Genomic DNA, 24,870 nt, shown 5'->3' with positions numbered 1-24,870 from the left:
TGGAGAGTTGATCTAGTGCCCTGCTCATGGCATCATTTCCCAAGCCCCTAGGAGATAGGCTTTTATGTTTACGCCTCTGATAGTGCTCTTTTTTGTGAGAGAAGGCCTCGCTTGGAGGAGTCCTCGATCTTTGCCTATAGTCATCATCGCTTTCATCATCGGAGGGCATGTCAGGGCTAGAATGAGATCGCCTTCGTTGTGCATAGCACAGCCTTCTCTTCAAGTCGTCTATCTCTCGCTGCATGGCTTGCTTATCATTCTGTCTCTAGGATATGTGACTCCTAACTTCTTCTAGTTGCATGGCCCGGTCATTATTTTGTCTCTGGAGCACATGACTACCCACACGAGAGTAGCTTCTGCTAGTTTGAGTGGTGTGCACACTTCCCTCCCGAAACCTTCCATTCTCTTCATTTCGATCACGCTCAAGGTTGGGAAAGTTACCCTGTTGTTAGGATCTAGCCGGTTCAAGCTAATGGGAGCCTGCCTGATGAGGGCCTGATCCTACCATGCTTGATCGTTGCCCTTACTAACACACAAGTTCTTCCCACAGACGGCACCAATTGTAGGGACTGGGTTTGAGTACTTCTTCTATTAGATGAGTGGACTCAGACCCAACTAGCCCAATACAATAAATTTATAGAGAATGGGTTTAAGAATTAGGTCTTAGTGAGGGTTACAACAATTAGACATGGTTATGAGTGGGTTGAATAACAAGGACGTGGACTAAAGTGTGAAATTCTGTCCTCAGCCCTCATCTGAGGAGTTTCTTGTTCTTATTATGTCTTCAGTGATTGGTTACAAAGGTTTCAAAGATCATACAAATTGCTCCCGTATTCTCTATTTCTAATTCCTAATCCCTTTTACTGGAGGATTTCTCACATTATATACCCCCTTTCAGTTGATCTTGGCTCTCCATCTGTTGATTATGCAGGTCACCACTCGAGTAGGTCACCACTCGAGTGTTTGTCCCATCAGCCGCCTTCTCAAACCTTCTGTGAGTTGCAGTAACCAAGGCAGCACTACTCAGGGGTCATTTCCTTATTAATGCGGCCAGAACGTTAGTTGTGGGCATTTAATGTGGAGGTGATAGTTTCTCCTTGAATTGCTCCTCCACCATGCTCCCATGGCTGTCCCACTGTACTTGTCCTTTTTCTTGGGATGCTCTGGGAGGCTACCTTCGACGGCGTGCCTCTCTTCCCTTCTTTGATCTCAGTTGGCCAAGAACAGGATTGTCCTCGGCGATGTTTCTTGGCAATTTGGGCTTTCTTCGTTCATCCTCGGGCATTTCTTCCTCCTCGGCATGGGTCTTGGGCTTAGTATAAAGTGGGCCGAGGTTGCCAAATTCCTTGACCCCACAATTACATAAATAACTTATAAATTTGAATTATTTTTCGTTACACAAAAAAATGACTCATAAATATAAAATCATTCAAACTCTCTTTCCCTCTAATTTTATATATAGAGTTAGATATATGATTAGGTTTTTTTATGGCCTTTTTATATTGAATTTCTCATTTTCTACACTGAATTAACTCACTTGGCACGAAAATTAAAAACTTAGATTAGATAGGACACGTGGTGCAAAATTAAACTATAATTGAAATCTAATTTTTATACTAAATTAACTCACAATATATATAATTATTTTTTACACAAAAAAATTGCTCATAAATATAAAATCACTCAAACTCTTATTTCCTCTAATTTTATATATAGAGTTAGATATATGATTAGGTTTTTTATGATTTATTTATATTGGACTCCTCGTTTTCTACACTGAATTAACTCACTTAGTACAAAAATTAATAACTTAGATTAGATAGGACACGTGGTGTAAAATTAAACTCTAATTGGAATCCAATTTTTACACTGAATTAAGTCACTTGGCACAAAAATTTAAAAACTTAGATTAGATGAGACACATAGCGCAAAAGTAGACTCTAATTGAATTCCAATTTAAAATCTAATTTAATTTTCTCTTAACTTTAGCTATTAATATATATATATATATATATATATTGACTTTATGTAGGGTTTTTCTTGCCCCATATCTTGTTTTGAATATATGGTGACCTTCTTTTTTTTTTTTTTTAAGAATATATGGTGACCTTGATCCAAGAGAAGATTGCCTTTATTTAATTATTATTTGTATTCAATTTCAGTTGGTCTCTTGCTTGGCTGAAGCCATTAATTTGGCGAATTGTGTTGCTGTTAACCGCGGGTTTGAGTTTGTAGTGGTTGAGAGCGATGCCAAAGCCTGCATTGATGCACTCAAAGTCCCCTTTGATGAAGTGCCTTGGAGAATTTCATCCATTACAGCTGATACTCTTTTGCTGGCATTCCATGGTAAGAAGTTTGTTTTCAGGTGGAGTCCAAGAAAATCAAACAAAGCAGCCCATGTTTTAGCTTCTTGGTGCCTTGGGAAAAATTTATCTGGATGTTTTGGTCAGGGTTATGCTCCTAGCCCTTTTTTAGATGTAATTAATTCTGACCTCTTAACAGCTGTAGCTGCTGGCTAGCCTTTGTTTCTTTTTGGTTTGTCAATAAAATTTTATGTTCATCAAAAAAAAAAAAAGTTGGTCTCTTGCTTGGTTTGTTTTTATTAAACTTCTGTACGACTGCATTATGGGCAACATCCTAGAAAAAATGTTGGAATGTGTTTGGCTGTAAGTTTTTACTAAAAGTTTATTTGTTTAAAGTTGGTTAAAATGTGATTTGCCTTTTACCAAAAAAAATTTACTGTTTTAAAAAACGAACCAATGAACTAAAAATTAAAAAGTTGTTGAGGAAGAAATCAATATTTTAACTTTTTTTTTTAGTACATATTAACCACCAAACTCTTTACCATAATTTACTAATGAATTCATCTACTTTCAATTATAATCATTTTAAATAAATAAGTGATGTAAATGTAATTCATTTCAGTGAAATGAGAGAGGGATCCGATTCCTAATTATTTTTTTGTTGAAAACACTAAAAAATACAATGTAATGATATAAAAATAGATTCTTTTGCGTGCAAGAAATAGTAGGAGATGGATGCATCTCCTCTTTTCGTGGCTTTCTTTATGAAGCAGTAACCACCAGAAAATTTGGTGATAAGACTCGCCATGGTGACAGTTACCACTGGCAAATTTGGTATTTAGTCAAGCCTTGGTACGAATACTGGTTTTGTGTCATTTTGTGATCACGTGGCAAGCTCTACAGTTGTCAATTTTCAGATTAAATGAAATTTCCCCTTATTTGAGAGTGATACACTCCAAATTAATTATCTTATTAAAAACATATTTTTTATATATGTATTGTGGAGAGAGAGAGAGAGAGAGAGAATCCTCCATATGAAGGTTTTTTTTTTTTTGATATTTCCATAGGAAGGTTTTGATCACACATATAATGCACCACAATAAGAACTTACATATAAAATAAGTGTATTTTTGGACATCTTTGTTACATATAATTCTGGACGCTTTCAATAAATACACCAAAAAGTGCCAATTAATTTACAAATCTGTAAAAAAAATATAAGCAGCCATTATTCGTTGACTTAAAAAACATCACCCAATGCTACCATATAAAGCTATGAATCGCTATAGGATGAATTTCTATAAATAAGCATTTAAGCAATCATATGGTGAGCGTTTTTTTTTTTTTTTTTTTTAAAGAAGAATATATGGTGACATTGATCTTAAAGAGAGCTAGATTTCCTTTATTTAACTATTATTTGTATCCAATTACAATTTTGGTCTCTTGTTTGGTTTGTTCTTATCAAACTTTTGTACGACTACATTATGGGCAACATCCTAGACAAAATGTTTGGAATGCGTTTGGCTGTAAGTTTTTACCAAAAGTTTATTTGTTCAAAATTGATTAAAATATGATTGCCCTTGTACCTTTTAAAAAAATTGATTTATAAAGCTAACAAATAAACTAAAAATTAAAAAGTTGTTGCCACACAGATAATAAGGAAAGAACAATATTTGAACTTTTTTTTAGTACTTATTAACTAACAAACTCTTTACTAAAATTTACTAAAGACTTCATCTACTTTCAATAATAATAATTTTAAAAAAATTAATGTAAATGTAATTCATTTTTATGAAATGGGAGAGATGGATTTGAATCCTAGATATAATTAGTTGAAAACATTAAGAAATACCAAGTAATGATGTAAAAATAGATTCCTTTACATGCAAGAAATCCTTGAAGATGGATGCATCACCTCTTTTTGTGGCTTTCTTTATGAAGCAGTTATCACTAGCAAATTTGGTGATAAGGCAAACCATGGTGATGGTTACCACTGTCAAATTTGGTATTAAGTTTGGCCTTGTTGCGGGTACTAGCTTTGTGTCACTTTGTGATCACGTGACAATCTTTTCAGTTGTCAGTTTCATATTAAAGAAATTGACCCCTTATTTTAAAGTGATACACTCCAAATTGATTATCTTACTAAAAACATACTTTATATATATATATATATATATATAGAGAGAGAGAGAGAGAGAGAGAGAGAGAGTATGTATATCCTTCAAACAAAGGTTTTGATCTCACATATGATGCACCACAATAAGAACTTATATATAAAATAAGTTTCTTTTTTTTAATAATTTGATAGTTATGAGAGGAACAATTTGAATTCGGGACGTTTTCGTTAAAAACACCAAAAATTGCCAATTAATTTCCAAAGATCTTAACAAATAAAAGTGTCCATTATTTGTTGACTTTAAAAACTCCAATGCCACCGTATCAGCAATAAATCATTATAGGATGAGTGTGTATAAATAAACATATAAATATATATATATATATATAGGTTGGGTTCAAGTTACATTTGGTATAACTCTAAGTTATGTTATATCACTCAATATTTCTTTATTGAATGCGAATTTTAACAAATCCACTGTTGGATTAAATTCTATTTTTATACTCTATATGCTTGCAAAATTTCAAGATAATCTGAGATCAATAATTATGTCATTGATCATGTGCTTAAATCTTAAGTTTTTGCATTTAAAATTGTGCATAAAATATGGGCTTTTAGATCAAATGGTAAATCGCATTTGATTGATACGAAACTTGGTGTGCATATTAAGAACATAATGAACATATAATTCAATGCTTGGATGTTCTAAAGATTAATCCAATAAAATGTTATTAGATGATGTAACATTACTTGGAGCTATACTAGGTGTAACTCGAACTCTATCTATAAACATGGAGTTACATTAGGTGTAACTTGAACTCTACACACACCACACACACACGCTTGCACACACACATACGAAGGTGATTCTTGATTTGAAAGTCTCTTCAAATTTTATATCTCAAGATATGGGCTTTAGGCTCGTTGTAGTGCTTTCCTTGCCTCAAATCTTACTTAGAATATATGGTGACCTTGATCCTAAAGGGAGCTAGATTTCCATTATTTAATTATTATTTGTATCCAATTTCAATTTTGGTCTCTTGGTTGGTTTTTTTTAATCAAACTTATGTACGACTACATTTTGGGCAACATCCTAGACAAAATGTTGGAGTGCGTTAGGCTGTATATTTTTACTAAAAGTTTATTTGTTTAAAGTTGGTTAAAATATGATTGCCCTTGTACCTTAAAAAGATTATGGTTTTCGGAGGCATACAAATAAACTAAAAATTAAAAAATTGTTGCCGAGCAGAAAATAATGGAAGAAATCAATATTTTTACTTTTCTTCGGTACATATTAACCACCAAACTCTTTACTAAAATTTACTAATTAATTAATCTAATTTCAATAATAATAATTTTTTAAAATAATTAATGTAAATGTAATTCATTTTAATGAATTGGGAGTGGGAGTAGGGGATTCAAATCCTATATATTTTGGTTTGAAAACACTATGAAATTCCATGTAATGATGTAAATATAATTTCCTTCACATGCAAGAAATGGTAGGAGATGGATGCATCACCTCTTTTTGTGGCTTTCTTTATGAAGCAATTACCACTTACAAATTTGGTTATAAGACTGGCCATGGTGATGGTTCTCTCTAGCAAATTTGGTATTAAGTATAGGCTTGGTACAGTTACTGGCTTTATTTCACTTTGTGATCACGTGGCAAGCTTTGCAATTGTCAAATTTAGATTAAATGAATTATCCCCTTATTTTAGAATGATACACTTCAAATTGATCTAAATTGATTATATTAATAAAATCATATACATTCTCTCTCTCTCTCTCTCTCTCTCTCTCTCTCTATATATATATATATATACACACACGTGTGTATATCTTCCATACAAAAGTTTTGATCTCACATATGATGCACCATATATATATATATATATATATACACACACACGTGTGTATATCTTCCATACAAAAGTTTTGATCTCACATATGATGCACCACAATAAGAACTACACATAAAATAAGTGTTTTCTTTTAATAATTTGATAGTTATGAGATCAACGATTTGAATTCTAGACATTTTCCTTAGAAGCACCAAAAATTATTTTATAAAGCTCTTAACAAATATAAGTGTCCATTTTATTCATTTACTTCAAAAATAAAATCACCCAATGCCACCGTATCAGGAATAAATCTTATAAAATCACCCAATGCCACCGTATCAGGAATAAATCTTTATAGGATAGGTGTCTTTTAATATACATTAAAAATAAATAAAATCTTTGCTTCTACTTATGGATGATTCTAGTTTTCAGGAGTTTTATTTTATATCTCAAGATATGGGCATTATAAAGGCTCCTTGTAGGCTTTTCTTGCCTCAAATCTTGTTTAGGATATATGGTGACTTTTTTTTCTCTCTTTTTTTAAAAGAAGAATATATGGTGATCTTGATCCTAAAGAAAGTTAGATTTCCTTTATTTAATTATTATTTGTATCCAATTACAATTTTGTTCTTTTGTTTGGTTTGTTTTATCAAACTTTTGTATAACTACAATATTGGCAACATCCTGACGAAATCTTGGTGTGCATTTGGCTGTAAGTTTTTACTAAAAGTTTATTTGTTCAAAGTTGGTTAAAATATGATTGGCCTTTTATCTAAAAATTTAAGGTTTTAAAAAGTGAACAAATAAACTAAAATTATAAAAATAAAAAAAAATAAAACCTGTTCCCGGAGTAAGAAATCAATATGTTTACCTTTTTTTAGTACATGTTAACCAAACTCTTTACTAAAATTTACTAATTAATTCATCTACTTTCGATAATAATAATTTTAAAAAAAATAATTAATGTAAATGTAATTCATTTTAATGAAATGGGAGAGAGATTCAAATCCTAGATTTTGGTTGAAAACATTAAGAAATACCATGTACTGACGTAAAAATAATGTTATATATTTACTTAGTTATTATGATAAGTGTACTGATGTAAAAATAATGTTATATATTTAATTAGTTATTATGATAAGTACGTGTGTGTTTGTATTTATTTCCTGAATGAAGATCTTTGTATTAACCTCTCAGAAAGAGGAAGCATTTCATAAAACAACATTTACACGGATGGAAGCACATTTATCTACTGACTTTCTCAGCTCTCAGACTTCTCCCTCCCTTATTTCTTAAGGTAGTAGATCTGTCTTCAGTCTCATCCTTGACAACAATAATCCCATCTTCGAAGTCATCATCATGACCGTCAATCTCATCATCATCATCATCCTCCTCATCCTCTTCATCATAATCAATATCATCCTCCTCTTCATCATAATCATCCATATCTCCACGCAGGGTGTGGAACTCAGGAGGCGGAGGGCAATCCTCTGTGATCGCCTCATCTCTCTTTATCACAAGATGCCGAATGACCCTTTCATCTTTGTCCAGCATGCTCTTAAAATCATTAATCCATTTTGCTTCTAACTCAAAGTTCATTAAGATGTAGTGGGCATTCTTGGCTTTTTGTATCTTGTATGCTAATCTTCTCATACCCCAATCACTCACTCTCCATATCCTGCCTTTCTTCTCCCTCAAAAAATCTGCAACAAGCATTTCCCAAATATCAGATACTAATGCAGATTTTAAATGTGACTTAATAAAATAATAATAATTCTGCTTGAATTTGGACATGCATATGCATCAAGTCATGAGTTCCTACATGACGACCTATATTAAAGTAATACCTGACTTTTTTTCCCTCTAAAGTTGAATCTACACTTAGGAGGCTTTAATTTAAGCCTTTTCATTCTGGAAATCTTTTTTTTTTTTTCCAACTATTTTTAATTTTCAGATATGACACCTTTTATACACTACTAACAATCATTTCAATGACTGTAAAAGTCATTCTTGCATAGAGGTTTCCATTGCCTGCTTTTCTTATAGTAACAGTAGACTACCTTTGGTTGTGAAGAAACAAAAGGCAAAACAAAGAGTGCAAACAGTTCTCACAGATATCCAAACTAGTGATTGTATCACCATAGACAAGCTAAATTCAGCACCCTGGAAGATTCAACAGAGTCACTATCATCATTTCAAAAACATCCAGGCTTCTTAAAATTTTATCACTCATCTGAACTCCCGTCTTTTGACAGGTTTTAGTCCATTTATAACATAAAAGACAGTAAAGCAGAACCAGGAAGCATACAAGGTGAAAATACTATGAGCTAATAATAAATCTATTTCCATGGAAATTTTATCATATATGACTTCAGAAGAAATGTAGACTAAAAAGAAAGGTAGAAGGGATCACCTTGAACCTTCTCATTAACACTCCCAACCTCTTCTGCATGCATCTCATGAATTAAATAAACAACTTCATAGTGGCGCACTGTAGAATCAAGGGAAAGAATTATTCACAGATGTATAAGTAGCTCTTCTCTCTTAGTGGTAATACATTCTGGCCCCAAATTTTCATTAATAAATTCAACAAACAGAGCTGGTTCAATAGATGAAAGTAAATCACAGAATGTTAAGAAATGCTGCCTTAATCAATCTAGATCAGATTGCACCAAATCACATCCCACAAAATACAGGGATCCAAAGAAACACAAATTCCCTTCATTTATTGGAATGCTAAGAAAATAAGAAACACGTATCTATTTCTATCACCGGAAATCTCAGTAACCAAAGGACAATAACCCATCTAGCAAGGACTGGCCAACTGAGGTGAAAGCACACTTACTTTGTTCCACAAACGTTTCGCTTTCCAGCTGAAGCATCAGAGTTTCATAGAGATTTTCTGCAAATCAACAATCATTTCAGCAACTGAAACCTCTGCATAATCGGGGGGAAGAAAGGACCTTATATTTGAAAAAAGGAAGAAGAAACTAGAATTAATTTGAATTATGATAATAACTTACGTTCCTCAGCATCGGCAAACTCAGGCAGAAATTTACCATCCTGAAATTTCTTCTGAAAATCAAAGTAAAACTCCCACCTCAAAATCAACCAGAAAACTAATTAAATGAAAAAAGACTATCACACTCTTTAGAGAAATAGATAAAATCCAGGCTAAGCCAAAATATTTTTTGATAAGTATGATAAATTTACTAAAACACAAGGAACTCAAGTTACAAGACAATCCCCTCAAGAATAAACGAAATTAGAGCAACAAAGTCATGAATACAAAGATTGAGAATACGCAAAACTCATTACACAAGAAACAAGGCATACTCTACAGCACAGAACACAGAAACAGCAGGACTAAGACCTGCAACACACCAACAGCAGGGCAAGTAGCTTGAAAAAACACAAGAAGAGCCACAAAGAGCAACACTCAAACAACTCAAAATACAAGCAGCAAACCTATCAGAAGGGATTTGGCTTTGATGCAAAATTGCATTTCTCTCATCTTCCATATATCGTACACAACCAGTAACTACCATAGCATCTCCCATTGACCCACAAACATCTAACCAAATCTGTACAAAAAAGCACTTGCCAACTAGAGTACACATCTATCATCTCCCTTACCATCTCCCATTGACCCATAAACATTTAACCAAAAAGCACCGTAATGTTGCAAAGGAGCAATGAAGCAACAGATGATCAACATGTTCATCACCATTTTTTTTTTTTTTTTAATATTTACATACAGCACCAATTAAATAGTCTAACATCATGTTTTACATTTATGAGATAGTCAAGCTCAAGCAATTAAATTTTAACTTCACAACTTTTTTCAAAATTTTTAAGGGAGAAAAGTTATGGCTAGTACATCACTTTCAAATGAGTCCATCACTAACACAGTAACACCGCTTTTCTTGTATACCAAACACAACAAGTATCTCAACAGTTGTGGAAATGTTCGTGTCACTAGATTTATTGTTAAAGTAAATGCAAAAACTATAAACATTATTCATGGTTTTTGTATATGGCTATATTCTATAACATGTTCAGTTAAGACTTTAAGTTTTTACCCCTAGCAGAATCAGTAGCATACATAATAAAAAACTATCAAGTAAAAGAACCCAACTTTCAAAAACATCTAAACCAAGACTAAAACTACTATTTTTTTTCCTATATAGCACTCTGGGAAAGTAAATTAAAAATAAATAAATAGAATGAACACGGGATTTTGTGTAAAAAGCACCTCTTTAAGGAGAACAGCTTCAGGGAAAAATTCAGTAGCCTCTTCTGGTTTGGGCACAAAGCTATGAGTGTCTGGCTTTTTGTTCTTGTGGTTCTTCTTTGCCCCCACTATCACTGAGTCTCTATGTCCAGCAGAGAGCTTCTGGGTAGTGAATGGCCTTGAAAGAGAGATGGGAAAGTACCCATTTGCAAATTTCGTATATGGGTTTTGATTCCTGAGGAAAGAGCTAATTTTGATAGCAAAGTTTGAGGCTTTTGGTGTAAGATAGGCTGCAGAGGCAGTGTTGGTGAGTGCCTCCATTGGAGCTCTAGAGAGGAAAATAGATAATTGCAATTGATACCTGTGTTATAATAAAGGATGGAACTAATAAATAGGGTTGATTTGGTAATTGCAATGAAGTTTGCAGGTTTTTTTTGTAATTTTACATTTGGGTAAAGTTCAGCAGTTCAACTTATTCATCTCAAAATTTCACAAGTTTTTTTTTCTTTTCTTTTCTTTTTTTTAATAAATAATGTGGATATTTTCTTTTTATCTTTTAAAATGCACACATCAACGGTGAATATTATGTAAAAATGTAAATTAAGTGTAAGAGAATATTTTTTCCCAAAAGCAATCCGAATATGTTACCTCAATAAAAAAAAAAAGGTTGTTTACTTGTTTGGAATCTGGATGATTTTTTTTAAAACTTATTTGTTTATTTATTAAAAGTTGGTTAAAGTATAATTATATCTAAAATTATGAAACTGTACAAATTTTCTAATAAGTTAAAACCTAAAAGAAAAAGTTGTTAACAAACAGACTGGGTGGGGGAAAATAACTTTAAGAATAAGCTCATCTATTTGTAATAAGTTCTAAATTTGACTCACTTAGAACAGAAAAATTGAAAATTTTGAGATAACATGATTTTAATAGGAATTATCATTAGAAATAGAGCCAATTTCAAAGCAAAATATATTATAGTACAAGCCAGATATGTCTCTTATCAAAAGTCGGGACACCTCCACAAGCATAAAGTCTAAAATAAAAAAAATCTTGTTGAAGCTGAACTCCTTTCCCTAATTTAAGCTTCAGCGTAAGCCCTAGTTTCCTTAAGCAGTTGTTAATCTTTATTGATGAAATTTTGGTCATGAGACTCCTGCAATCATCAATAATTGGTGCAAAGTCAGCATTAGAATCATCATTGTTGGTAACAGATTTGCATCAATTCCTAATTCAACTGCATGGATTAAGAGAAGAATACATAAAGTAAGGATTGAGATCCAGTGTAATTGCAATATTTTTTTTTTTTAATAGTTGAGATTGAAAGTTGTTTTTTCCAACTCTCAATCTCAACCATTCTGATAGCCCCTAACTTAGTTTCTAAGCTATTAGTTCAACCTATAGCTCTGGCAAAGCCTTTAATCCAATATCCATGTCAGTCTCTACATGAGTCCACCACAACCAGCAAGCGTAGGGCACCAAAGTGCTATGCCATCAGCGTACAACTTTTGCCAATTTTGGATTGGAGGCTCCCATCTCACCAGAACATAGAGATGAGGAAACGTATTAGCGTGGCCTATATCTATCTTGCAAAATAAGTTATTGTAAAAAAAAAAAAAAAAAATTATAAAAAAAAAGGTTTTTATATAATTTGAATAAGTCTATGGACAAAACAAAGTCAGGCATCCCATATTATTTTACGTTTATTAATTTTACAAGCAAATAGAAATGGTTTTTATCTATAAAGGATAGTTTATTCATTATTTATTTATGAAACATGAAGTTTTTATGGACACGAATCCGTTTGGAAATAGCTTATTTAGCTGAAATTGAAAATTTTTTGTTGAAAATACTATAAATAAACTTAAAAAGTAGTTGAAATAGTACATTTGAACCCATGAATAATAGCAAAAATAAGCTACATAGTAAAAAAATTTGGCTTTTTAAGCCAATGTGAAACGCAACCTATATGTTCACACTTTGATGAAACACATTGAATTCTCTCTTTTTAGGTGAATTTACACAGTATTATTGCAACTGTATGGAATTCATTGAAAAATGTATAGTAGTTAATAAAGAATAGTCTATTTGTTATCCATATATGAAACATGAAGTTTCTATGGACACTGTACGTCCACACTTTGATGAAACACATAGAATGATCTATTTTAGGTGAATTTACACGGTATTGTTGCAACTGGATGGAATTCATTGAAAAATGTATAGAAGTTAATAAGAGAAAAATTGTGTTGAAATGAGGTTTTTTTATAGGTAAATAGGGGAGGGGGCTGGAAAGGTTCAAATCCCAGTGACCTTGGACTAGGACATCCCTTGAACCTCTTGTGTTTAGATGAAGTTACACTATAAAAATAAAAATAAATAAAGCCACATCAAGGGTAAGAATATTATTGCCCAAGTACCCCTTATGTTTAAAGCGTAAAAGGAAAATTCAATGCGTCATAACTTTTGAGCAAATCTTGGATTCAATATAAAGGTATGCTTAAGGCTTTTTTTTTCTTTTCATTTTTTTTGGGGGATACCACTTAGGCATTGCTTTTGAAAATGCATACAGACTGATTTCAATCCCCCGCAACAAGAAATTAAAGGGGAACATACAATCAAGCTTGATGTTAGATCCAATCAACCCACCAATGATGTCCATCATCTAGTCTTGATTCTCTATTCATGGCCCCTTGTCTTCTCTCCATACCTCAAATAGTGTTTTTTTTTTTTTTTTTTTTTCAGTCATCTCTCTTCCCAAAACCAAGAAATAAAAATAAATAAATAAAAATGCCCACTTTCTTTAATTCACTCACAAAACCATGCACCAGAGCAAGAACTGCTAGGAAACCAGATCTCTAAATCACCTCTAAACCCTCATATTTCCATAGAAAGTGAGTTAAAAAATTACGATGAAACCAATTAAGAAATGACAATTTAAATGAAAAAAATATTCGTCCAGTCAACCCCATTTTTTGAAGTCCACTTGAGACATGAGTGGGAGTGGCACTGTTGTGATGGTGGTAGGGAAGGACATGGGATTGTGTTTTCTAGAGAGAATTTGCATGCCTGCCTTTTTTTTTTTTTTTTTCCTCACAATGGTTACTTCCCAAGTCTTTCCTTTCAAGAATTTCTAATACTAGGTTCAGTTTAGATCACTCTCAAACAGCCTTGTCTTATAGTAATGGGGGATCTCTCATAAAGAAGTGTGCAAAATGTATGGCGTTCAAGAAAGACAAACGAGCTCTGTGCTTTTTTGGCTCACAGCTAAACCACCAAAAAAATACTAAGAATTTACTTGCCCATTAAAAAACAATAATAATAAATAAATAAAACTAAGAAAAAGACCATTAAAAAAAAAAAAGCAAAACTAAGAAAAAGCAACAAGAAAGGAGAAGGAAAACACTAACAATTTTTGCATCACTGAGGCCCAAGATTTTTTTTAACTCATTCTGATATGTATTAATGGAGAGTCAAACTTTCCTGAGGCCTTCATTTGCTTTAAAGAAGACTATAGACCACTAAACAAGTCAATATGTCTTGTGTGAGGTTCACAAATGCTTACAAAAGGTTGTGCTGCAAAAATCATGAGTGATCACCATTGCTTCTTTCCCTTTTTCTTTCTCTTATTGGCACTGGCACTATTGCTGCTACCACCACTCTTGGTGCCATTTCCAGTTCTGCCCGGTGGGCTCTCAGTGGAGGTACTCACACTGGAATTGTCAAACATGCCTGTTTGCACTGCATTCTGTAACCACTCAAAGAATTCCTCCTCTGTCATGGTCTCTTCCACATTGAATTGTGGCATTCGACCTCCTCTTTGTCCTGAACTTGTCCCCTTTCCGCTGTTATGCTTGGAGGTTACACTAGTGTTGACATGAAAACTTGGCTTGTGAGTGTTGGCTGGACATCTCATCCCCTGCATAAAATTTAGCTTTATTCAATTTACTTTCAATGTGGAGGTGCAGCATGGGTGCAAGGGTGACGTATGTGGCTGGTTCATGCAAAGAGAGAGCATCTCTTAATTCTAGATACCCAAATTTCCCATTATAAACATATACTGGATTCTTCCACTAAGCCACATTATATTTTTAATTCATGATTGCATTAGTTTTGGATGAAGAGATGGGGTTTTTTTTTTTTTTTTTTTTTTAATGATTGCATTTGCCTGTGAGATTTGTTTCTTTGTTGAAAATGGATAAGTCAGCATTTAGACACTGATTTGGAACTGAAACCATCCAACTGCCTTTGATGCAGAATTCCAAAACAATGCAGGGACTCTGATGCATAACATGTCACCAAAAGCAAAACCAGTTCAATTATATAAATAAGCATGAAACTGAGTCAGAGACAGTCATCTGCCATTAAAATACACGATGACCTCATTTTAAATAATGTATCAAAGCCTAGAACACAAAGTAAGTTCCATTCCAAAAGGCATCCAAATGCCTACCAACAGTTGATTTTTTTCATAGTGAGAGCTGCATATTTTCCTTTTCACTTGTAGTAGTGTTGTACATTGCAGCACATGATTGTGAAATTAGCACATTTATAGCTTCCTCAATTAATCTTTCACTCAGTATATTCATGAGGAAATGCAGATACGTTCAGAGAAATCCATTCAGATAATGAAAACATTAAGTTACCTGACAAATATACCATTCAGTAGCATCATATATCCTGCTATCTGCGCAAACAAAAGCAGAGGGAGCATCTACCTGCTTATATGACACCATGTTAAAAATCATATTCTTTTACTTATCAAAAAAGAAGAATCACATTCCAAATTCACATTATACACCATTTAAGATATACTATATGTATACTCTATAACACTCCTTCAAGATTATGATAATTGCTCTTTTCCTTCTCTTTTTATTTTTCTTTTTTTTTTTCTTTTTTTTTTTTTTTTTTTGGTGGGAAGAAGGGGGTGTTGACAAACAATTACTGTTTTGAACACACAAACTCACCTCCACCTTGCTCTTGCAATGAACTAGCAGAAGGGAGAACCATAAATATAGTAAAATTCAAAAACAAGCTTCCTCACATAACATACCTTCTGCAGAAGTCCAAAAAGGAAGGGCTGGGAAGACTGTTCAACCCATCCATCACCATCTTTTGCTTGATGAAAATCTTTGCATTCCTTCAAAAGGGAAATTCCCAGAGGAAAATTAAGCACCGGGGACAAAATTACTTCTCATTAGCAAAAAGAAGCAGTGTGTTTAAATCTGGACCACGTCATGCAGCATGATAATATGCTTAGTGCCAACTTTCACAAAATATATGCTAATTGAAGACCATTCTAACATACCTGGCACCATCTTGCTTGAGATTTTGATTTCCTGGTGTGCACCCAGACATGATGATTGCCACACTTTTTGCAGGCTATTCGTCTTGAATCTCCAAGTGGATCCTCACCACCAGCCTCTGAGTGTGCCAATCCAGAGGCAAAGAGACCATGCCCTCCATTCTGTGCAATTAATTGCATCAAAAGCTTAGGAAAGATGAAAGAATTAAAATACAAAAAAAACAGAAGAGCTTATTCAAGTGTCACAATCTGGGTGTGAAGTTGTAAAAAGCTTTTATTTAAGAAACAAAGTAGGGTTCAATCACTTAACAAATATAGTATAGTATTTGATCCTCTAAGTATATCTGAGAAAAAGACAGTTCGACGTGAAATCCAAAGACATTCAACTAGATACGCACACGTGTGAAACGAATGACAATAGGGATTCGCCATATGCTGTGGCATGGTTGCTAGGTTTAACATTAACTAGTTTGTTGTATCAAATCACCCTTACCTTTTGATACACATATTCATGATATTGCAAGGTTGCAAAAAACAACATGAATATTGCGGGAAATATGAAATTAATTACAGGCAGTAAGATATTTGATAGGAAAAAATGGCTGAACCAAAATGGGCAATCAATTCTTGTGAATTAGGGAATGGGAATTAGATGTCCAAGGAATTCCCATTCCGAAGATTTGATCCACATAATTAGGTCAAATGTATTGATTTTACCATTGGAAGTATCCATCAATGCTCTTTTCCCTACACATCTCTCATTCAAGTCACTTTGAACTCTTAAAAAGGTAAAAACAGCCTTTATTCCATTTACAGTTAGGGGGCCACTCTTATCATGTGATTTTGACTTATTATAGAGCATACGAATCAAAATCCACCTCCTCCCTGTGTTTGAGATTCCCACATTTTATGTGCAAACCTCGCCACCTGTCATTGATTCCCACACCCAATTACATCAAAGTTGCGTTACCAATATGATTCTGGGGCAGAAAAGAAGTAGGATACCGGTTTCCCACACCAATACAGATGAAACAAACAATGCTGAAAAGAATGGAATCAAGATATACACATAAATACCGTTTGAGAAGTGCTTTGGAATCTACGGAATAAGTTCAGCAGCTCCTCCCTTCTTAATTCATCATCATATGTTTTTCGCTTCTGAGTATCAAGTAGAACCTAGAAAACATAAAAACAAACCCAAAATATATATATATATATATATATTCGGCATTATAATCAGACATGAAAAACAAACAATAACAACAACAAAGCCTAAGTCGCAAATTTTCAGGGTCGGCCATGGATCCTAAAAAAAAAAAAAAAAAGAAAAATCTTTGCAATCGAAACCAAAAGATTTACCTCATATGCATTTTGAAGTTTCTTAAAAGCTTCTACAGCCTTTTCATTGCCCATATTCTTATCAGGATGGACCAACATTGCCTAAAGACAATTACAAAACTCAGTCAATAAAAACTAAATACTCTCCTTATACATTATAAATAATGGGAGGTTATAAAGAAACAATAAAAAATAAATAAAAAATAAAAAAATTAGAAAACTACAAGATTACACTTTTGAATATCATTGAAGCAAACTGAAAATTCACCTGTAGACATCACACCATACTCGACTGATAAGGCTAATGAAAACTCCAATGGAATAACATCAAGTGACAATTATATTACATAATCATGCCAATCTAGTGATCAGAGAATGCCATTTACCTTTTTCCTATATTCCCGTTTGAGTACAGAAACATCTATGTCCTCATACCGGGACAAGCCCAACACCAAGTAGTGATCAGTGCAGTTTAACAAGCGAACCACTTCTTCTTCAGAAGTTAACTCAGAATCAGTCCCACTGGTTGAGGGAACTCCTGGACCACGGTCAGCTGATAACCCCGGGCCAGTTTCAGAGGTTGAAGTGTGCGCCGTGTCACCATGAAAGAAGCCCGGTTGACCTTGCATTCCAGATGTTTGTTCTGGGAACCTATTGGGTCCTCTATGCTGATTTATATTATTCTTTAGGAAGTGTATTAGAACATCACTCGAAAAAAAAGAGAAATTCAAACCGATAAGCAAACCAAGCCATCCAATGTATGCCCAAGCACAGTATATAGAATACACAGTGGTGATTAATAGTGCAATGCGTTCGTGGCTCAACATGAATGCCAACCCTGAATTCGAAACAATGTTAAACCCCAGCAGTTTAACTATTTAACAAACTATTAGAAGAGAAGATCAACAAGTAAAGTTAGGTAAGAGGATCACCTCCAAGGAAGATGACAAACGCAGTTGTCCAAAAGCTTCCATAAAACCACAAGAAAACAGTTCCAGAAATGGCAACAACCAGAATTGCAAGAGTGAACCCAACAAAAACTCCAATAAGAGCAGCTAAGGCCTGAGTAATCATGAAAGTCATAATAGGAATATAAGAATATGAAAGATACAATAGCTAAACTAACAATACAATCAGCAAAGCACTTAACAAAAACTCTATGAAAGTGACAACTATAAAAGCAGTCCACAAAAAGATAAAGTCATGCCAACTATTCTGAAAAGATATATATAGACTTCATCACTCTTGTGTTTTAGCTGCATGCGTAACATGTTACACATGAAATCCACATCATGCTATCACCTGAATTTTTGAAAGGTTACATGAGGGTATATTCATGTTTGAGCCTGGTAAAAGCATAAAAGAGTTACAAGTGGCATCCACAAGGTTCAACTCCTAGTAACCAAAGGAGAATAGATATGTGCCCAGGCATAAAGGACTGCAGAACCAGGGATAGCAACTACAGTATCACCTGAATATATATTAGTACCATCAAGAGCAAACGTCATAGGTTGACACTAAAAAAAAAAAAAAAAAAAAAAACCATCCTACTTAAACAACTCACTAGGTGATCAAGCCTGATTAGTAGCTTCTTTGAAAAGATTATGGCCAAAGAGCTATTGCCCTAATTTCATGATCATAACACACATATAACAACCATAAAGCCTTAGTCCCAAAAATTTGGGCTTGATTATGGCTTCTCAACAAACTAATATGAGTCAGCCACATGTATTCTTCTTTGTCATTCTAACATATCCAACATCATACTCTCTGTCTCCTCCATATATATAAGTAACTTTGGCCCAAAGGGAGATTCGATATTCTTTGTCACCTTTTTAATTAACATGTCCTTTTTTACTACTTCTACCAATATTATTTTAGGTCCTCCTCTAACTTTTGTTATTTCTTCAACTAGAATCATATCACCTTTTCTCACTAGTGCATCAAATTCTCTCCTTTGCACTAATCAAACCATCTCAAATAACTCTTATCTCATCCTATCACCAATACGAACTACCCTATCTTTAAACGAAATTCTTCATTTCATTCCTATCTTAAAATTCTCATTTCAACTACACTCACTGTATGAACATGTTACTTCAATATCAATATCAATATCATAAAGCATAACTAGTCTTCTAGCAACTTCTAAATTTTTCCTTTTAACTTAATAGATATTTTATGATTACACAATACTGGTGATGAACTTCTCCACTTCATCTACCGTGCTTTTATCCTATGATTCACATCCTTGACATTCTCTCTATCTTTATTAATAATTTATCCAAGGTATTACAAGCGCTCACTCTTTACTATCTCTAGACTATCAAGTTTACAACTTCTTCATCTTTGTTTCTAGTTATACTAAACATACACTCCATGTAATCTATTTTAGTCTTACTTAACCAAAATCCTTTATATTCTAAAGCATCCCTCCAAATTTCGAACTTGGTGCCGATTCCAAATTCATAACACCCATCTAAGTCATATAGTAAGAAATCATTTGAAATCAAAATTCCAGTTAGACTGCTCACTCACATGAAACCAATCCAGTGCATCAAGCTTTTTTCACTCCAAAATCCTTCATTGTAGTAAGTAAGGATTTAAATGCCTCATTGAAATTGAATGGGACTACCATTTTCAAATATAAAAGAGCACATGAGTGGCAAAACCATCATCGAGATTCCAAAATACATCCACAAAACATAAAAGAGAGCCATGATGCACTGACGGTACAGAACTGCATTCAGGAATCTTTGACATGATGCATCTTTATTTTTCAATACGATATGACATTTTTTGACATACTGGCTTCCACTTCGACACAATAAATTTCAATACGGCAGATATAAACAGTAAGAATACTTAAAAATATAACCAGATTGAAGTCATAATTTACCAAGGGGGGTATCCAAGGTGCCCCTAATTTATAAATACAGAACATCAGGAGCAAGAAGGTGCGACCATGGTTTTGTACAGTTTAGGATGAGGATTTAAGATAGCTTCAATAAGAAGGGTTAAATTTTAGTATCCATGCTGTTAATTGTGAACTTTTTGTAGAGGTTGCCAAACTCGCTGATATGGCAACAAAGTCACATGAATGTCTTTTGGGTATCTAACTGTATTTGACTGCATTCTCCTTTAGTGGTATCAAAAATAAATTCAGAAAATTGGGATTCTTAAGAAAATCATTAACCCTTTTATTTTTGGTCTGACCTTAACAACAATAAACAAATGAATTGCAAAGGGGAAAATGGGACTGAAAAATAAAAGTATATTATCTTTAAAAAATAATTTTAAAATTTGAGTCCAACCAGAACTCCTATAAACAAATGAAGCACTGAGATTTTGTTGCTAACTCAAACATAAACAGGACTTACCAAAACAACAAGAAACTTGAGTATCCCAACCATAGCAATTACTGAGAAAATGCTGAACCATATTACTGAGAAGAAGGATGTTGTCCCCATGCGTAAGAAGGAATCCATGCCTCTAAGAGCACAGTCTAACCAAACCATTGATATGAGTAGCATTATGCTCCCAACTTGCATGAGCCATTTCAAAACAACAGGATATGCCTGCTCAATCTTCATTCTAGCATGGTCACAAGCATTTGATATTTTGGTTGTTAGAGTCATAAACAATGGTCTTTGCCTTTCTAGCCATTCACTAGATGCCTTTAAGATTGACAATGTCAATGCCCTCATGCTTCTAACCACCGAATTATCTGAAAACTCAATATTTTCTAACACAGATTTTATATTCAGACCATTATGCAAAAATGGCAGGCTAGTTTTTGTATGTTTTTGACCTTGATTAGTTCCATATAATGTCGCATTTTCTTGTTCGGTTGAAGCTTCAATATTTCCATTGCAATTCCTTAAATCATCCCTAGAAGAGATTGGTTTTTCTGGTTGTTGAAGTGCATCCATCCCCTGCTTCTCTTTCCTCAAAAGGTTCTCAGACTTTTGTGAACTTCTGTTCTCATCTCCTGCATAATTGGTTTGACTCACACTCTCTGCAAAATTGCCTGGTTGGTTACCATTTGGGAGTTCTTCTCCAGGAAAAACCTTCACCTCATGTGCTTTTCCCCGCCCTTTCATATCTGGTGGATTACACCCTGAACCTGAACCTGAACCTCTTCTTTTGTGGTTTAATGTATGGTGATCCACCCCATTCTTTTGTTGATTACCTTTCCGAGCCATGATGCAGTAATATCTCAGTATTGCTTTAAGGAGAAGTCAAGTCAAGTATTTACCATTTCCACCAAAGGGGCCATAGGCTAACTATGGTAAGAAGCACAACCTGTCAAAGGATACAGACAGTTTAGCAAGATTGCTAAATTGGCAGAAACTGCAAAAGCCCCCCCCCCCCCCCCCAAAAAAAAAAAAAAAAAAAAAAAAAAAAAAAAAAAAAACTGAAACCACTAAAGTAACACTAGTGAAAATATTCTGTAATAGATATATCTATAAGCCAGGCAAAGATTAACAAGGATCCAATCATTTTTAGGCTCATTTGGTAAAACAACTACATAAATCCATGTAAATAGAATGATCTTTGGCAACCAAAATGACATACTGCTAGATCAAAAAGGAATTCATTTTTATATCACTAAAACAAAAAAAACAAAAAAACGTTATTTTCTATAATTAGATATAAATTAAAAGTCCAATGAGGTCAATCCTATTACACATGAAGCATACCAGAAAAGCACCAATAAAAATCCACAACCACATCTAAATACATGAAAGGGTGTTTCATCATAAAAGTCTTGAGGATTAGGGGCTACCAATATATCTAGTGTAGCAGGAGCCAACTTTATAAATATACAAAATTAGTGGCAATGGCTATATGAAACCCTCATGACTAAGGGCCACCATTTAGTTTTGTTAATACTCTTACCATAGTGAATGGCAGCCTCCTACTACCCAATTGCTAAGTTCTCTAATATCTATATGAAGGTGATAAAAAAAGATGATATTAGCCAGTTGGGAAAAGAGGGCAAACATTGAGTGGCAATAGAATCCTAATGAATAAAGAGCAACCTAAATAGCTAATCAAGTATTACCAAAACCTGATCAGTTCAAGCCAGTAGAAATTGAAAACCCATGTAAGGAAATACATACTTCGAGGTTTACTTTAGTCCTTTCTAAACCAAATTTCACACACAAAATTTTACGTAATTATTCATATATCTCCAACCTTCAAATTTGAGCTATACACAGTCCTTTTCACCACAAATTTCACACAAATTTTATATAATCATTCATATATCTCGAAGCTTTTACGCCAAAAAAAAAAAAATGAGAATTACAAAGACCACGCCGCATATCTTCAAAAGAAATCGTACAACAAAAACAAATTTGTAAGAATACAAAATAAACCCATTTGAGAGCCAAACCCCCAAATTTCATTCAAGGAAAAATAATAATAATACAAAAACCCCCCCACTTCCAAATAAAGAATAAAAATGTTGCTACATAGAAAATAACGTTAGCTAACACATAGTAGAGAAACTAAACAATACCCAGAAAAGAAAATCTTCCATAGACAAAGATTTAGCAACATATAAACATCGACAAGGGCGTACCTTGAGCCATTGACAAGTCCAGGTATGTGCCAAACAGAAATTAAGCCCTGAAAACCAGATGGGTTTCTTTTCTTTCCTTTTTCTTAGTTTGGATTATCTGAGCATTTGTAAACCCTAAAGTGTAATCGTCTTCTTGGTCATCAACGACAATGAATTTCAGCTATTGACTAATTGCTTATTGCTGCTCTAAAATCTTTGTTTGTAATTGGACATGTGGATCAGTGAAAAAAAAAATGAAAATGAAAATGAAAAAGCTGTGAATAATATATATATATATATATGTGTGTGTGTGTGTGTGTGTGTGTGATATATATATATATATATATATATGTGTGTGTGTGTGTGTGTGTGTGTGTGTGTGTGTGTGATATATATATATATATATATATGTGTGTGTGTGTGTGTGTGTGAAATTGCCAAAGACAGAGAGACACGAGCGAAGCTCTAAGCCAAGTAGTTCCTGTCATGACTATTCCATAATATGCTCGAATACTACTCTGTTTGGTTGATTGAGACTGCATATTCTAATCAAGAATTAGGAATACCTTGTGCCTAGAGTTAGACATGGCAAAACGAATCAGAATTTTTTGACCTGACCCAACCCAACCCAAAAAATACTTGACCCAAACTCGAATTTTTTTACCCGAAGCAAAAACGGGTTGACCCGACCTGATTTTTTTGCGAGTCAACCCAACCCGACCTAGATAACCTGTGACCCGACCCATTAAAAAAATTCGCTAAAAAAATATTTAGACTACGTCCTAATGCTAGGTGCATAAAGCACAAAGCACCGAAACCAATAGATTATAGATAGATGTTCGCACTTTACAATCATAAGACAAGACAACCCATTTCAAAAAAAAAAAAAAAAACTCATTCAATTTGATACGACACTTCACAACTCTAAGCTCACAAACTTGACTCACAATTTCAATCAACTGTAATCTGGTAGTCTAGTACACTAACCTACTTACTATTTACTAACACAATAAATGGCTAGACTTAAGGGCTTGTAGTTGATTCTAAAACAAAACAAAAACAAAACAACCAAAAAAAAAAAAAAAAAAAACTTATAGTAGCTATAGTCCACAAAGGCAGAAAGGCACAAACCACTAAGAGGTAAGAGCTTTCAACCTTTCACAATTTTAGTCTTTCACAGAAGACTCTTGCACCTCAACTCTTTTCTCTCTACGCCTCTACTCTTTTCTTGACCTCTATTATACAATTTTAATTCTTTATTGATTTGCTTTCGTGTTACCTTAAATTATATTAAAATATTGTTATGCACACCCAAAATAAAGACAATGGGCTGGTCCAATCCTTGGGCTCACAACCTATTTATATTGTGGGCTTTGGATTTCCTACTATAGGTAGTCCCTGACTAAGAGACTCAAATGCATGCCCTGGTTTCACTAAGTCCTCTCCTTTTTCTTGTGTCACTTTCCTTACTAACAGCAAGTCCTCCTCTCTGATCTCCTCCTCCCCCCTCTTCCCCACACTTTCCCCCTATTTATAGCTCAAGATGAGTAAGGAAATCATGATTATTCCTGATTGTCAGTGGGAATGGAGGTCCAATGTCATTATCCCTAAGTGGGTGTTCAGTTGGGAGTGGGAGTGGTAAGAGTGGCATTGGAATTGGTTCCCATCTCAAAAGAGCTGCTCGGCAACAATATTCCCCAAGGTAATACCAGGCAACCAAGAAGTGGCACCCCCGAGCAATCACGTTACTGTCCGTGATGTAGCTGACCGGGCAAGGCCCAGGTTATGCACCAAGGTGTCTGGGCCAAGATTACAGGCCCAATAGGCCTTGGGTCGAGCATCGTGGCATGCGACCCGGGCTCCCGGCCTAGCAGACTTAAGGCCCCTCCTCGAACAAAGGGCTGGGGTCATGGACCATGCCATAGGGCCAAGGTTTAAGGCCCAAAGGGTTTGGGGACCCTGTACCGTACAATTGTATTGTTGATAAAGATGCTGACGAAATTGATCAACTTGAGCTACAATTTGCAAGTATGAATATTTGCAGTGCTGAATCTACTATTAACGTTGAGTAGATTGAGATTGAGGTGTAATTCTAATCAAATATTTACTTATACTTCTTTACTTAATATGTTATGTTTATTCTTAAAACTTTTTTTGT

At 34.1% G+C, this 24,870-nt stretch overlaps 2 protein-coding genes across 2 annotated transcripts; both read right to left on the bottom strand.

Moving 5' to 3' along the window:
* Positions 1 to 7,360: 7,360 nt before the first annotated feature.
* LOC126688865 (protein REGULATOR OF FATTY ACID COMPOSITION 3, chloroplastic) lies at positions 7,361 to 10,865 on the bottom strand. Its single transcript, XM_050383746.1, has 5 exons — positions 10,519 to 10,865; positions 9,287 to 9,338; positions 9,109 to 9,165; positions 8,677 to 8,754; positions 7,361 to 7,966 (listed from the first exon to the last, which is right to left on the bottom strand). Exons 1-5 carry the CDS (start codon positions 10,816 to 10,818, stop codon positions 7,509 to 7,511), a joined length of 945 nt encoding a protein of 314 aa, XP_050239703.1. The 5' UTR covers positions 10,819 to 10,865; the 3' UTR covers positions 7,361 to 7,508.
* A 3,044-nt stretch (positions 10,866 to 13,909) lies between these two features.
* LOC126688864 (uncharacterized) lies at positions 13,910 to 22,990 on the bottom strand. Its single transcript, XM_050383744.1, has 10 exons — positions 22,734 to 22,990; positions 20,524 to 21,448; positions 18,076 to 18,205; positions 17,530 to 17,981; positions 17,165 to 17,245; positions 16,883 to 16,981; positions 15,809 to 15,967; positions 15,554 to 15,640; positions 15,144 to 15,215; positions 13,910 to 14,416 (listed from the first exon to the last, which is right to left on the bottom strand). The coding sequence occupies exons 2-10, from the start codon at positions 21,346 to 21,348 to the stop codon at positions 14,093 to 14,095; spliced, it is 2,229 nt and encodes a 742-aa protein (XP_050239701.1). The 5' UTR covers positions 21,349 to 21,448; positions 22,734 to 22,990; the 3' UTR covers positions 13,910 to 14,092.
* Positions 22,991 to 24,870: the final 1,880 nt, after the last annotated feature.

The sequence above is a fragment of the Quercus robur genome, chromosome 6 (genome assembly GCF_932294415.1).
Source record: "Quercus robur chromosome 6, dhQueRobu3.1, whole genome shotgun sequence".
NCBI classification, from domain to species: domain Eukaryota; kingdom Viridiplantae; phylum Streptophyta; class Magnoliopsida; order Fagales; family Fagaceae; genus Quercus; species Quercus robur.
The sequence above is the reverse complement of the archived record's forward strand: the minus strand, read 5'-3'. Positions and strand labels throughout refer to the sequence as shown.

Excerpts from the sequence above, each read along its gene's own strand:
- LOC126688864 (XM_050383744.1), bottom strand. The coding sequence starts at position 21,348 with ATGGCTCGGAAAGGTAATCAACAAAAGAATGGGGTGGATCACCATACA. Across the intron at positions 18,206-20,523 it reads TCAAGTTTCTTGTTGTTTTG|GCCTTAGCTGCTCTTATTGG; the intron begins GTAAGTCCTGTT and ends ATGATTACTCAG. Across the intron at positions 15,968-16,882 it reads TCCAAAGCACTTCTCAAACG|AATGGAGGGCATGGTCTCTT; the intron begins GTATTTATGTGT and ends TTAATTGCACAG.
- LOC126688865 (XM_050383746.1), bottom strand. The coding sequence starts at position 10,818 with ATGGAGGCACTCACCAACACTGCCTCTGCAGCCTATCTTACACCAAAA. Across the intron at positions 9,339-10,518 it reads AAGCTGTTCTCCTTAAAGAG|AAGAAATTTCAGGATGGTAA; the intron begins GTGCTTTTTACA and ends TTTGATTTTCAG. Across the intron at positions 7,967-8,676 it reads TGTTAATGAGAAGGTTCAAG|ATTTTTTGAGGGAGAAGAAA; the intron begins GTGATCCCTTCT and ends TGCTTGTTGCAG.